This window comes from Rousettus aegyptiacus, unplaced genomic scaffold, assembly GCF_014176215.1.
Source record: "Rousettus aegyptiacus isolate mRouAeg1 unplaced genomic scaffold, mRouAeg1.p scaffold_m13_p_4, whole genome shotgun sequence".
Lineage (NCBI taxonomy): Eukaryota > Metazoa > Chordata > Mammalia > Chiroptera > Pteropodidae > Rousettus > Rousettus aegyptiacus.
This window is the reverse complement of record NW_023416307.1, coordinates 62,477,361-62,493,496: the sequence shown is the minus strand read 5'-3', so window position 1 is coordinate 62,493,496 and position 16,136 is coordinate 62,477,361. Positions and strand designations below refer to the sequence as shown.

General features: G+C 38.8%; 1 protein-coding gene across 1 annotated transcript; it reads right to left on the bottom strand.

Annotated features, from left to right (window-relative positions):
- Positions 1 to 289: 289 nt before the first annotated feature.
- Positions 290 to 1,052, bottom strand: LOC118601720. The gene is made up of 2 exons (XM_036219656.1): positions 729 to 1,052; positions 290 to 499 (listed from the first exon to the last, which is right to left on the bottom strand). Exons 1-2 carry the CDS (start codon positions 1,050 to 1,052, stop codon positions 290 to 292), a joined length of 534 nt encoding a protein of 177 aa, XP_036075549.1.
- Between the last annotated feature and the right edge of the window lie 15,084 nt (positions 1,053 to 16,136).

Sequence of the window (16,136 nt, the reverse complement as noted above, 5' to 3'; positions counted from 1 at the left end):
GCAATCCCACAACCGGGCTTAGTGTTAAAAGCCTGTTACTTTGCTTTTACTACCTATTTAGGCTTGAAGATATTTGCATAAAAACAGCACTCTCTTTGACAGACACAAACTTAGCCACAAAGATAATGACATAGAAAAAACTATAAAACTAAACACAAGGGAAACTTATATCATCTTCCACTTGCTACAGGATTTCATGGGGCTATACTTTGTTTCTGCCCAGACACCTCAGCAGGCCGAATCTCGGAGCCTTAGCACCACCTCCTGCCTCAGCTTGCTTTGCACCCTCTCATGTGGGAGGTTTCTGCTTCCTTGGCCTTGAGAAGGTCTGGCAGACACAGCTTAGGAAGTGACTGATGCAACGTAGTGGTGATGCCAAGGATGTCACTGCAGAAGAAGAGGGTCGGGGCTCCTGGGACACTGAAAACTCACAGGGCTCGGCTTGATATTCCTGGTGCATTACACAAGCCCCTTCATTCTGCTGACTCTGTAATTTGTCCTGCAAATAGAAAGATGAAGTTAAAAACCCTCAATGACAATGCACATATACTGAAATGAGATGACCCTCTGAGCCAGTTTTTCCATATTCTATCTGGGCCCAAGGATCCCAGTATGTTTCTCAAGCTCAATATCCTCAATTCCACCCACTCCAGATGAAGCGTTATCATTATTTTTCCTATGGAAATGTGGCAAGCCCAGAATTTTGCCTTCTCATGCCTCATCTCTACCTCACTGAGAAGGTCAGGATCATTTTCCTGGGCACTGAGTAGAATTGGCTTTGTATCTACTACCTCACCTTCTTCACTTTGTAGTGGTACCAAAGATGTTGGAAAAATGGTGGAGTGGTGGGGGTTCACTTTCTCCTTCTTTTTCTTTCTCATTATCTTTGTCTTTGCGATCTTAAGATGTCTGTGCTTTTGGGGGAGTGGATCTAGCTTCCTCCTCTGGACTGGAGGCATGACAGGATCTTGTGAAACATCACCCATGTGACTCTCAGATGTCCCCTCCAATAGCTCTGATGATGAGTCCAAACTTCTCTTCAGAGGGGTCATTCTCCTGTGGGTGTAATCTGGCAATATGTTAGTATCTGGCAATATGTTAAAGTCATCAGTGACATGATTTGGGATAAACATGGGAGATTCCCAACCTCTCTAACTGAGGGGTTTATTTTGACCCATCATGCTGACCCTGGGACCAAGAGTCAAAGGCTAAAGGAAGTAGTAAGTAGACTGATTCTTTCCAGTGATTTATCCTCAGCTATTATACACACAACAACTGTACTAATCTCATATTCCCCCTCTGGACTTATCTAAAAAAGTTCAATAAACTTTAGAAACAGAGTCTGCATGTTGTTCTTGGTGTGGGAGATCTCAGATTTCCTAAAAGGAGAGAGAAAGTCATTGAAGCAATTGCCCCATGGACAATGAATTTCCTCCTAGTTACACTAAATCCATGGTTTAATAAGATTCTGCCAAACCTAGTATAAATTCCCAGGAAGAAACGGTATTTATCTATGTACCAAATTTCTAGAGCAGTATTTCTAAAACTAAAAAATAAACAAACAAACAAACAAACAAAATAAGTATATCGGAATCACCTGGAGTGCTCTTTGAAAAGCAGATTTCTGGAATGTACTCCAGACCTATGATCAAAATATCTAAAGCTGGTTTCCAGGAATTTGCATTTTTTCCTAGTAATTTAAGTGATTTCATGCACTCTAAATTTGAAAACCTCTATTTTAGAGGCATACTACATCTAGTATTCTATGAGACTGTGGAGATGACTGTTCTTAAAAAGCATCCCACCTTCCCCTATAGGTTTTCTCTAATCATCTCAGCCCATATAATTTCTCTCTCCTGAATTCCTTTCACATTATCACTCAATTCGGTATGTTACCCTTTATTAGCTTCTATTATAATTTAATGTTTTCCTAGACTTGTTAGTTTTCCACAGTGGCTTGCCAGTACTAGGTGTTTAGTAAATTAAATAAGTGAACAAAAATACAAATTGGCTTCTATCTCAGTGTGCTATGACTGATACAAGATGATCCTGCTCTGTTGAAAGAGTTAAAAAATGCTAAGAAGTACATGGGCCATGGGGACTACCTAATCTAATTTCCAAAATTTACAGATGGGGAAGCTGAGGCTCAAGTAAGATAATGACCTGCCTAAAGGTGGGATTGGCATATTTTTTTTTCTGTAAAGAGTCAGATAGTAAATATTTTAGGCTCTGTGGGCCATGGGTTCCGTCCTAAGTATTCATCTCTGCATTATAGCACAAAAGTATCCATAGACAATAAATAAACAAATAATCATGGCCTGCGTTCCAAAAAAAAAAAAAAAACTTTATTTACAGAAACAGGTGGCAGGCCAGATTTGGCAGCAGGCACGTTATTTGTTAATCTCTGGCCTTAAGTCATACAACTGGTTTAAAGCGTAATTAGGATTAGAAATCAAGGCATCTAACTCCCAGTGAGTGTTCTTTCCATAAAAGAATTGAAGATTATAGAATAAGAAAGAGCTTTTTCAGCTAAAAGAGAGGCTTTAAAGGAAAAAGAGATCAAAATATGTCTGAGTATATAGAATTTTTAAGATAATATCTGATGACCCTTAGTCATTTACACAACTAGTAGCTAAATTCTGCAACTGGTCAATTTTCATATAGATCTATCAGTTGGGAAGAGAATGGAATAGACTATTTTCTCTCACAACTGCCTAGGAAAGCATTTTATTTTGTTACTTTCTGATTGAGGAGGAAATCCTATAGATAGATAATGGAAAATAGTCTCATTATTCATTTCTTGAAATTATAATTGCCTGGTAGATACAGTTCCAGAGTATATAGTTCAATGATCAAAAATTTCAAGTGAACATGGAGACAAAGATAAGCTAGGTTATCTAAGAAGCCAAAACTTCACTTCTTAACCCAAGATTCTCTTTCATGATGCAAGTGACCTTAGTTCTAAAGATTAAGTTGCCTAGAATCTTGAAGTTATTTTTCTATTCCGGGCTTTCTGAGAGCTCTGTGGTCTATTCAGAACTCTTTGTTCTATTTTTATTTCCACCCCTAATATATTCCTCATGTGATTACTTTTCCTTCACAAAGTAGATAGTTAACAAATATTTGTTGACTGATGGATTAACAGATAAATGGTTGAATGAATGAATAAATGAATGAACCAAATGCTCTTATAAAGTTCCTTGGTTTGTGGCTGTAAAGAGTAAAGTAGAGTTGGTACATTCCTCAAGAGGACATCTAGTAGTTTTTCGGTCACCTTCAGTGAAGCTAACTAACATAGCAAATGTCAATAAAAGTTTCATAAATGAATTAATGCATTTGATGTAAGCCACTTAAATTACATGTCAAGTCCAAAGGATATTGCTTGTCATAAAAGATGGTATCTAAGGACAGAATTTATTAACTAATATATTAACATGGAAATCTTTGTAATTAGCTTTAATTTCACACTACTAGGACAGCCCGGCAAAATCTTCGAGAGAGATAAAAGCTCCATTTAATAAATAAGAGAAAGTAGGCTCAAGTTCTATCTGTCCCCTCTTTAAGAAACAACTGTAAAGGCAACAACAACTGCAGCAGCAACCCTTTAAAAAGGTAGGGATAGAACAGAAAAAGAGAAGTCAGCTGAGTACAAGTTCTTAAAAGTCAACCTGGCTTCTCCACCACCCTGGTAATGCCTCTGAGCCAGGTCTTCAGCATACCTCAATTGTCCTTTAACAAGGCTCTATTCCCTCTAATCCACCCTCCAACAAAGAAATCTTTCTAAAACAAGGAGTGATGATTACATCATTCTCCTATTTAAATCTCTGCTCCCTAGTCCTCTAGCAAGATACAGGTGCTTTGTGATCTGGCTCCATGTCATCTGTCCAACATCAAGTCCATACCTCACCCTCATATATCTTATGCTGCTGAGAAAACAGACCACTTGCCATTTGCTGAGAGCCCCATACTTCTTTAAACACTGTATTTTGTCTATGACACTCCTTTCCCTCTTCACTACCCACCCTAGCTATAGTATCACTTCTTCTAAGAAGACTTAGCTGACTTCTTCAAGCAGAAAAAAATCGATTCAATTCAGGTAACATGTTGTGCCTACGAAGATCACCCTACTGAATTATAATAAGCTATTTAGATGTATATCTCCTTCACTAGGCTTGGCACTCCCTGAGCGCAGAAACTCTTGCCCATCATTTGATCCCCAGTGTCTCCATGGTTGGCACCTGGAACATATGCAATGTTTGTGGACTTCAAAACGTAGGTCTTTATGAGCTGTCTCCCCAGGCTTCAGGTCTAGGGGCCAATTCTCCCCTCTCTCTGAAAGGCCGAGAACACTAATGTTTAGGGAACACAGCTTAGCAACTCTGTCCTAGACTCAGAGTTATAAATCCAGCTACCAATCCAGAGCCTGTGATGTCAGTAGCTGCCTTTGCTCAGAAATGAAAGAGCAGCTCAGCAGTGGTTAGCACTATTTCACTGATTCTATACCAGAAGCATCTTCCCACCTACTTCCCCACTACAATCATAGTAATGCTACCTAGGAAGGTCCTTCAGCTATTTAGATTCTAGGCTCCCTGCAGGCCCACTTCCCTCCTGGCCCTACCACACTTCTCTGTTTCCTCGTAGGCTCTTAGCACCCTTTGACCATCCCTACCTCCCCACCCTGCTCCATGTGGAGCCACCATAAAACGTCAGTGATCCTGGACTGACATTTTTGTCCAGCATCAGTTATCTTATTCCCATAAGATATACACCTAACTCCAGGCCTGACTCTCCTTTTTGGTGCCCCTACCTGAGGAACCTCTCCCGAAAGCCCAGATGCACTCAAATGCAGGGATGATATTCATTCAACCTACAGGGGGCCATTTGCCTGACAAGATGCAAAAGAAATTTATACCACATGAGTCTCACTGAATCTGAAGTCCATGATTCCTGTGGATTTCACACTTCAGAAATTATTGGGTGTATAATACATATGAATTCACATGTCACAATCTGAACACATTTGTCTCCATAAACCTGTTACACTTCAACATTCTTCGTGATTGATTTTTCCCTATTTTCACATATTACTTGAAGCAAAGCTGAGAGTATTATAGCCCTTGGATAAAATTGCTGCCTAAGCAGACTCAAAGACAACTTAGGAGTCCTAGAACAACAAACTCTGGTCCACTGACCTTCTGGCTAGCTCTGCAGAAGAGACAAAAGAAAAATTTCACTAATCGTTATTGACAGGAAAGTGACTATCCCTGTTCAAAAATGGGAAAGATTGATTGGCATGAGCCAACTTTACCTCTCAGTGACTTTTTAGAGGATCAAATAACTGAATCATCGGACAACAATTTTCTTTGAAGATGACCTTTCATATTAAATGAAAAGCTGAAGAGGTAGCCTCAAAGGGAAATAAAATGAATAATCTGTGAGGGCAACTACACATTACTGAGTATACAGTAACAAAGAGACTAAAATGAAACATGATAGTAAGCATCACAGACTGTCACATTACAAGTTAAGTATATTTTCATTTTCAGGGTAACATTTATTGAGAACCTACTGTGAATGAGACCTTGAAAAAATTGTTATTTGATATGGCTACCAAAAACTTTACATTGATTGACATAATTTAGATCAGTTGTTTCCTAGCTTTAGCAGGCATGAGAATCACATGGAGGTCTTCTAGAACACAGACTGCCGGGCCTCATCCCTCATGTTTCTGATTCAGTTTGTCTGGACGAGCAAATGAAAATATCTATTTCTAACAAGTTCCTGGGTGATGCAGATGGTCTGGAGAATCACTTTGAGAACCACTGAGTTAGATCATCTCAGTTGTAAGATGAGACACACTGACTCAGAAAAGGTTTTTTTTGTTTTTTGTTTTTGTTTTTTTGTTTGTTTTTTTAAAAAGGGACATTCCTAACCACTTATTATGACCAAATAAAGCTGTATAGACTCAGAAATGATTATAGGCTGTGTCGAAGCCTCCATCCATACTGCCTTCCCAACTATATATTGAGCTTTTAAGAGAATATGGCCAGAAGGCAATATGCTTGAAATCTGAGTACTATTGACACTGGGCTTCCCAACAGGTCTTTTTTTCACGAGGACCTCCGTTCCCCCACCACTCTCCATCCAGTCTCAACCTCAGACTAGTTACACACTTCAGAATGTGAATGTCAAAGAAGCTATCTATTAAAAAGTTAGGAATGCACATTTAAGGTAGTCATGAAATAGTTTTATTTTTTAAAGAAAATATTTGAGTATTATTCCTTTATTAAGTTTATGCTCTTTTCTATACTTTCATCATCTCATTTTAAAACTTTACCTCTAGGGGCTGAAATCAGTGCAAAAAAAAGGATATTGTAACCTTTGATTTAGCGTAATAAAACAGTAACAAACAGTACACTCAGTGGGTGGTTAAATTTGATAATATTTTGTGCTGAATTTTTTTTGTAATAATTCAACTAAAAATCCTACGGCCAGCCACCAGAAGGCATACAGATCACCAAAGTTTGTAGTATTACATATGTTAGTCTTAAAATATCTTATATTAATTTAGTGCTTTATTTATTAACCTAAATACTTCAAGTAGAGTTTCACCCAAATATAATTTAGCATAACTATTTATATTTGTGCTGTTTAAAAGCTTCATCTGGCTTTCATCATTATGGGGCTTAAAATTCCAATTAAAGTGAGAGAAGCACTAATCAGAAAGAATACAATACAAAAGCTATAAGAATATGACCACCATAATGTCATTGCTTCTTAAAGTTTCTGGAGAACTATTTCGCACTCGCTCCTTTGTGTCCTTCAATCAAAGGGCCCCTAGAAAAGGACTTCTGCCACTCAAAAAGCAAGCTGAAGCCATTCAGAATCACCGAATCATTTGGCCACATCTATTCCTGCCAGGGTTCCTAGCCAGAGTCAGTCAATGGTCCTGGGCTCTCTTCATGCCTTCTCTAATGACAGCCTTGGAGCATTCCAGAAAACTTTAGCACTTCCTTTTTTAAACCATAAATTGCACATAACTCTTTCAATTCTAAGTCTATAATTTCTCATAAAACTCTTTGAGATCCTCTGGTGAAGATAAATGGCAAGAATTATTGGTCTGTAAATTGTTGTCCTTCAATGTTATATGCACTGGATCATAACTATATGGCTTTAGTTTCCTCATAAAACTAAACCATGAAGCCATTCTTTTCATTTCAAGCTTAGCAGCACACAGGCCCATGGGTGAAGCAATATAAACACTCTTGAATAAAACCAAATCTCTTCTGCAAAAACAGACTAGCAACTCTGTGGTGTATAATCTCTTCTCTGAACCTGTGAAGTCTGTAGGTCTCAGACCACCCAAGTAGAATGGCTAGAGCAATGTTCATGTGTTAAAGTGGGATAGGTCTAAGAACTGTCTGTCCTTACAGAACTTAGGTTTACTCCCAGGTCCACCATTCTATTGCCTTACACAAGTCACCAAGTTAGGTGATTGCTTTTAGGGGGAGGTGAGACCTTAGACTTACAGAATTTTTTTTTAATTTCAGGTTTACAGAATTAGTTTAATCAAAATTACTGGTTCCTGACATGTTCTCATTATTGCTCCCTGCATGGCCTTTTTAAATTTATTGCCTTAAACGCTCATTTTAAACATACATACCCTTAGGTATACACTGGAGAAAAAGCCATGCAAAATATGCATTAGAAATACATATACAAATGTTCACAGAAACACTATTTACAATACAAAAAACCCTGGAAAAAATCCAAATATCCATTGTCAGGACAATGTGGTAGACTCGCACAAGGGAATAATAAACAGTCAAATGAAGAAACTATAGCTACCCACAACAACACAAAGTCATTGTTTCTGGGTCTCTGTTTTGCCCTCTTAAATGGAGACAATAATACGCTTACTTTATCTTTTTCTGAGGATTGAGCAGATTTTACTGCACTTAAAAATCCTTTGAAAATTGTAACTAATAAATTTTAGTTATTTTTCTCCTATATACTCTATTACTTCTCCAGTCACACAAGGATAATCTAGAAGTGTCATAAGGAAGGATAGGAAAAATATCTTCTGGGGGATACAGATTTGGTGTTGCACTGCAGGGGTTCACATCTCTAATTTAGCAGTTATTTTCTGTGTGGACTAAGGAAAATTAATTAACTTCTCTAAATCTCCATTTTCTCATGTAAAGTGGAATCAAAACATACTTAAGAGGACTTCATTGAGGTCATCCAAGTATTTAGCACACTACCTGATATGCCATAAGGGTTCACACTGTTGATAATTATTACATTAACAGGGATCTCTTTCACATTTGTCAAAGGACAGAGTTGTTTTCCATTTTCCCCTATCCTTACTGACCCTTCACTCTTCCAACATAACACATGCACATAGAAATACATGCACACACACACACCACACACACACACACACACACACACACACACACACTTGTGCACACATATATTTTCTTTGCTCTTGTCTGTTCTTCAGCAACTCATATCTCGATTAGGATCAAGGGTAATACATAGCACAATAATTAGCCACAGATTCCTGTCTTGGAAATTAGGACAGAAATAGGCACAATTTCATTAGATTTTAGCACCCTTAAATATTTTTTTCCTTCTGAGAAAAAAATTCTCTGAAGAATTTTGCCCAGAATTTCTATTAAAAGCAGGGTTTCTTTGCATTTTATTATTTAAAAACCTGTAAATGGGGAAAGGCAACCATTTTCAGAGTCTACATAGAATAATAAAAGGTATGGAAATAATTCTTTATATGTAACACAACCTAATTGGAGTGAAAATGATAAAACTACAGTATTTGAAACATAAACATTTTGAAGAACATATTTTAAATTTGTCGAATTTGTTAGATGAGGCCTGGGCAGGTCATAATGGAAGAAGCTGGGACCTGAAACTAGATCTGCCAGCAGGGAGGACAGCCCACCCACAGGTGCTCAGAGAATATCCAGTCTGGCAAGCAGAATAAAGTAGCTAAAGAATATTGATAATACGACCAGGAAATTGGCATCAGGCGGGAAACACATAATAGTGGAAGTTCACTCACTATGAAAGCACAGCATGGTGCCAAGGAATCCAGAAGCAAAAAGTGTCCCAAAATTCAGGCAGACAGTATCAGACAGCCTAATCTGTCACATAGAACCTCAGTCAGATTATGCAGCAGAGGCTGGACCCTGGTACTTGAAAGAGTGGAAGATTGGCAAGTGTAAGATTTAATCGTATGTGTTCTTACAGGACCTGGGCAAACCTGGCAAATCCCTAAAACAGGAACTCAGTCTTGGGTAATGAGACAAAAGTCTTGATACAAGAACTGCAGCACAAGTTAGATATTAAATCCAAGGAACAAGAGACATCTATGATTCTAGAAATTATGGCATAAAGCAAAGGCTGACAAGAAGTCAAACTAACTTGATAATGAGGGAGAAACATATTGGTTGGAGTACCTTAAATGCCTCATCTCCTAGGTCAAGTCTGGCCAGAGAGCTGGGAAAGGCTGAGCGAATGAGTTGCAGACATGGGAGAGGAAGGCAGCAGAAACTGGAGAACAGGAAGGACCTGACAGTAATAAGATCAGTAAAACCAGGCCCGCAGTTCCGAAATTACTATAAATATAATTATTCTGAAACTTCCAAAACACTAAGTAGCAGCCTTCCTATTTAAATCAAATCCCAATACAACAACCACAAAGATAATTAGGAAAGTCCATGTGAGTTTTGTTTTAATGAATTTGACCTATAGTAAAAAGTCTTTTTTTTCCTTCCCTATCCACAGAAAATAAAAAAGCAGCTCTTTCCCTATTTCCCCCTCTTTTTCATTATTATGTGAATTTAACCTATGAGAATGAATGGCCTTTTGAATTTCTTTTCATCTGAGATACAAAGGCTTTTTCTGTCCTTGTACTCCCTCTAAAGAACAATAACAATATTTTCCAGGTCTTTGCCATTCTGAGAGCAACAGCTTCTAACAGAGCCCTAAAATATTGAACTCTGTTAATAAAAATGGAATATAAAAGTTGTTTATGTATTTAGCACACCACTATGATCTACCACCTGCCATCAAGTGGTAAACACACACAAATGACTGTCACATCTGTGACCCAATTCATTTAGAAGAAGAATCACCACAAAGCTATCCTTGGAGGTCAAGGATCTCCTCTTCTGGGTTTGACCATTCATTAGATGAATAGAAAGTAGTTTTATAAGCCAAACATGCCCCATTTTGCTGTGGTGCTCTACCCTTTACAAGTGAAATGACCACTGGCAACCTAGGCCTTTAGATTCTGCAGATGCAACCAATCAAGAACTGGCAAGCATCTTCATAGTCGATGTGAGCATGTCCTAATCAGTAAGGGATCTTTAGCTAAATAGGTATGCATGAGCAACCGCTCCTGGAATGCTCCAAAGCCTGATAATTAACAGCTGTGTGCTACAATTAATTTTTATTTATGCCTCAGATATTTGGGCAAGATATTATTTCTTGTGTATTACAGATTCGCAAAGAGTCTCAAAGCAGCAGTAAGAAAATAACAACAATTTTGTTTTTGTTTCTATTTTCTTCTTAATTCAACTGTTCTGCAATTTGTAGATCAAAACACTGTGCTGCCTTGTATTCAGCAAACAAATTCCAGAGCTCATGCAAAGGACCATGGGGAAAGAGCAGGCGAAGGCATCCAAGGCTTTCCCCAGGCATTCACAAACCTGTAGAGGGTGCCAAAAGGGACAATCTAAATTAAGGAAATGACACTGAGGTCTCAGCAGGCTTAATTCACCTCTACAGCCCCTGCGGGCATGTTATTTCATTCAGCAATTGTTAATTGAATGTCCACTATGCACATGGTACTGTTCAAAGGTTTGCAAAATGAATAGATTAATTAGTTTTCCCAGGTTCTTTCCAGCTTTTTGGTTTTACAAGTTAGTAAATCTAGAAAACACAAAGACCAGGACCTTAAGGAATCTACAATTCTGAAGATCAGATTATGCAAAGAAAAAATCATAATACAGAGTAGAATCGATAAGTGCCAAACTCAAGAGGCAAGTGTAAGACCGAAGAGGAGAGGGTGCTTTGAATACCAGGTTGAAGAGCTATGGCAAACTCCAGCACGCCCAAGGGTTTATTAAAACACACCAATGGGCCTCACTACCAGAGTTTCTAATTCAGGTCTAGTCAGGGCCCCCAAATTTACATTTCTCACAACTTTCCCTGTAGTGTTGATGCTGATGGTACAAGAACCACATCTTGAGACCCAATGTTCCATGGGAAGCCATCAAAGTTTATTGCACAGGAGAAAAACATGATGGAAGCAATGTTTTTGGAAAACTTAATCTAGAGATAGAGGATCAATTAGAAGAAGGTCGACATTTATAGCAGGTTCCGGGAATTGGTCCAGGCCAGAGGACTGGCCAGAGAAATCAGCCAAAGAACAACTGATTTCATTAACACAGAATTGACTTGACTAGCAAATTGGATATTTAGTGACTTTAGCTCATAAGGATTCCTGATGAACAAAATCGAACTTCAAATAGGAATAATTTAGAAATGCTGTTTCTGAATTTCACCAAAGATAAAGAATTCCTTGGAAACCACATCTAGCCTTAATATGGAGCTGTCCAGATTGTCCAGATCTGAGAGGTAAAGAAGCCTCTATTCCTATATCTCTCATGTTGCTCACAGTACTTGAAGTTACCAACATTTGAGTCACTACTTTAAGTTAAGGTGCTGACTCCCTAGAGTGTGATAAAGTTGGTGTGTGTTATCCAGCACCTCAATTAGAAACTCTTGTTCCTCTGTCACCACCAAGGGACAAAAGTGATTTTTTTTTTTTCTTAAAACTCAAGTTTGGGGAACTCAGCTGTCCTAAAAACTCTTTCATAGTAAGTCATTTGCATCCTCATACATTTTAGCTAGTAAATTAATACATAAGAATCTCTGCAGCTTTAGGATATGGAGAGGAATTTTGGAACAGAAGTTATATGTATATCAGTAAACTGCAGGTATGTGGTGGTTACTAAGTTGTCTTTCCTAGCTTATCTTTAAAAGATCTGCCCTGCTTTACTGTTTCAGGTCAGCCAGCCAAGCCCTCTTAGCATCCACCTCACACCATCCACATCTTTTCTCAGCTTCTCCAACAACTTTAGCTACTTGACTCTTATATGCCCTTCCCTGCACCCCAAATCCAAAGGTCATTCCTAACCTCCATCATAAAGTTAGAGTCTAAACCCAATCATAGGCATGTCTACCTAAAGTCACACTGAGTTGCTTGTTCCCAATACCTGGTCCCTCCTTGCTTTGCTCCCCTGTTCTGATAATTTATAGTGTATGACAAAGTTCCTGTCTCTATTTCTTGTGGCTGTGGGGCTTATTGACTCTAATATTTGTCACCTTGTCAGCCCAAGCCCTGTTTCAACCCCTTTTCAAACATTTCAGAGTAAACTTAACGGCTATCTGTAATCCACCCATCCCTTTCAAACAGCAGCAACAACAACAACAACAAACCAAAGAGCTTTATAATAGTCTTTGCTATTCATTGTCCAAAGTACAAAGCTTCAAAAGTTCAGTAACACTGTGGAGGAGATTCCAGCCTGCTTCACCAGCCTACCTGCTCCTTTTCTACTTGCCCGTATTATGGCAGTCTACTCAGTTCCCTTCTGCCCAGGTCACTACCTTGTTCTGCTAGCACTTACTAAGTATAAGCCCTTAGGCTAGATGCTAAGGATATAATGATGAATTAAAAACAAACAGACAAGCAAGTATTGCTCCCCCTTCACGGAGCTTTCAGTCTAGTGTCAAGTACCACTTCCCTGACTTCCTAAATTTAGATAAAAGACCAGAAAATTAATGTGAAAGTGAAATTCCTAATACCATTTGGAAATAGGCCAGAAGTTTTGTTTTTTTTTTTAATAGTCTACCTGTATCTCAATTTGTGAGAAGACTGTTTGAAAATTACTTAAATTACTTTAAAAAATTTTTTAAAAATTAAAAAAAAAAAAAAAACGAAACAGGATTTACACCTGTTGCAATCTATTTGATGGCCCAGACAGCATTTCTAAAGATTTTGTCACAGTGTAAAGCAATCTCCCTTGGTTGTTGCCCCAGGTGTCTTTCCCTCACTGAAATCTATCATTAAAAGAGGCTCCTATATGTCAGATGAAATGGGGAGAAAAATAAAGTCTTTTTCCCACCTTCTGGAGTTGACACTAATAAAAAATGTATTCACGAAATTTTGTTTCTAATACAAACATCAACTTTTCACCTAGCAGCAAGATTCTTTCTTTCACTTTCTTGTTAATATTTCTTGTTTCTGATTAAAAGTAATACATGCTTAATGTAGAAATATTTAGAAAATACAGAGAAGTGTAAGGAGAAGAAAACACACCTATAACCTCTCTGATTAGAAATAATCGCTTTTAATATTTTGGTTTATTTCCTTTCAGTTTTCTTTATTTTTCTATTTATTCTCATTATTAGATTAAAAACACCTTCTTGTATAATTAAATATTATATGAAAACATAAGCAAAGCTAAATTGATATACTTATAATGAGTTTCTTTCTCTCATTAATCTAAGCCCCAATCTTTTGTGTGAGAGAGAAAGACCCTTACTTTTCATTTACTCTAAATTTCATCTTGAGATCATTCCAAAGGAAAAATGAAAAAAGAAATTACTGACAATAAAATCTCTGAAATTAATTGAGGAATAGAACACTCCTGCAGACTGTACTTTCTCTCCTGAAGAAAATGTCAATCAACTCAAGAAAGGTGAGGGTGGTGTCCAATTCTCTCTTCAAACCGACAAGTAGGTCTTTAAGATTTTACAGTAGAGCCCAAACTCCTGGCTATAGACCCTCATCCTGTAAGCATGAAAGTCACTTTTTTAAAAAAAAGTAGAGTTTCCAGTCAAGATGGCGGAGTATGTAAATGCTGTGCCTGCTTCATCTCACTAACATATCTATATTATAACTAAACTACAGAACAACCATCAGTGAGAATCACCGGAAATCTAGCTGAACAGAAGTACTACAACTGGGGATACACAGAAGAGGCCACCTTGAGATTGGCAGGAGGGGCAGAAACATGGAACAGGCTGATCCCATACCTGTGCATGGCAGTTTATAATCAGGAGAAAATCTCAGGTATGGATATTCCTGCATGGGAGCACAGGGTCTTGGCCCTACACTGGGGACCCCAGCCCAGGGTTCCAGTGACAAGAAAATAAATCTTGATTACTATGGCTGTGACAACCAGCAGAGATTGTGTCTAAGTAAGATCGAAGTCTGCCTCTTTAAAGGACCGCATGCTGACTTGCTGATGGATTCACTCACTCTGAGCTTCAGGAGTAGGGCGGCAGCTCAAAAGGTGCTGGGGACATAAGAGGAGAAACTAAGTGTTCTGGCTTTAGGGAGAGGGCTGGAGGGACAGTTTTCTCCTGGACAGAAGTGCTGGCAGAAGCCGTTATTCCTATGTTGGTACCCTCCCCATCTCGGCGTGTAGATGTGAGTGGCTGCCATATCTAACACAGATTGCCCTGCCGTGGTTGCCCTGCCCTGGTGATTCCCTAAGACTCTGCTCTACCCAATTTGCAGGCTCACCTAAGCTGCTTTCAGTGGCTTTTCCATACAAATGACCTGTCTTGGCTCATCTTGCACACTTTCCTAAAATCTCTCAAAGGTTCGCAAAACCTAAATAAGCATCACCTGACTTCGGTGTGTCTCATACCCCTTGGTGAGCATTCCTAAGCCAGGTATTAGCACCAACTGGCCTCGGTTTGCAGCTTGGCCTCTCAAGGCACATCCAAGCCCAGAGTGGGTGGCAGACACCTCGAGATTGCTTGGTGACTCTTGCCAGGTGGTCCCAGGCAGGCCTCAGGCTGTGGCTGAATTTGGCCCCTCGCAGGAGGCCCAGGATTGCATATCCAGTGGTCAGCGTTGGTCTGAGCTGGAGCTTCTCCAGGGCCAAAGAGTAGACTGGGCATGCACCAGAGTTCTGCCAAAGTGAATCCTACTCCACAGGGTCAGCTCCTGCATAAAAGTTGCACAAAAGTCACAGCCAGTCCTCACAACCAATCAACATGAGGGTCAATCTCTCCTACTGACGTGTCAACAACAACCAAGGCTCATCTACAACACAAACCATAAAAGGGACACACCTGCAGCATCCAATTCAAGTGACCAGGAATACTGTGCTACTGAGTCCCACAGGACACCTACTACATAAGCTTCTCTACTAAGACTGGAAGACTTAGGAGCCCTTCCTAATACAAAGAAACACACACAAGGAGGCAGCCATAATGAGGAGACAAAGAAACATGTCTCAAATGAAAGAACAGAGCAAAGCTCCAGAAAAGAACTAAAAAAAAATGTAGACAAGCAATCAACAGATGTAGTTTAAAACACTGGTTATAAGCATGCTCAATGAACTTAGGGGAAGAGTAGAGGAACTCAGTGAGAACTTTAACGAAGAGATAGAAAACAAAAAAAATGGAGCTAGAAAACATAAAGTTCGGTCAGAAATGAAGAATACAATAACTGAAATGAATACTTTAGGAGGAATCAACAGTAGATGAAGCAGAGCTTCAAATCAGCAATTTAGAAGATAAGGTAGCAAAAAACAAACAGAATAGCAACAAGAAAAAAGAATTCAAAAAAAGAATTAGTTTAAGGGACCTCTAGGACAACATCCAGTGTACCAACATTTGCATTTTAGGGGTACCAGAAGGAGAAGAGAGAAAGGAATTGAAAACCTATGTGAAGAAACGATGATGAAAAATTTCCCTAACCTGACAAAAGGAATAGACATGCAAGCCCAGGAAGCACAGAGAATCCCAAACAAGATGAACCCAAAGAGGTCCACACCAAGACTCATCATAATTAAAATGCTAAAAGTTAAGGACAAAGACTCTTAAAAGCAGCAAGAGAAGAGCAGTTCTTCTATAAGAGATTTCCCATAAGACTGTCAGCTGATTTTTCAACAGAAACTTTGCAGGCCATAAGAGGTTGGCATGAAATATTCAAAATAATGAAAAGCAGAGATATACAACCAAGATTACTCAACCCAGCAAAGTTATCATTTAGACTCAAAGGACAGATAAACAGTTTCCCAGACAAG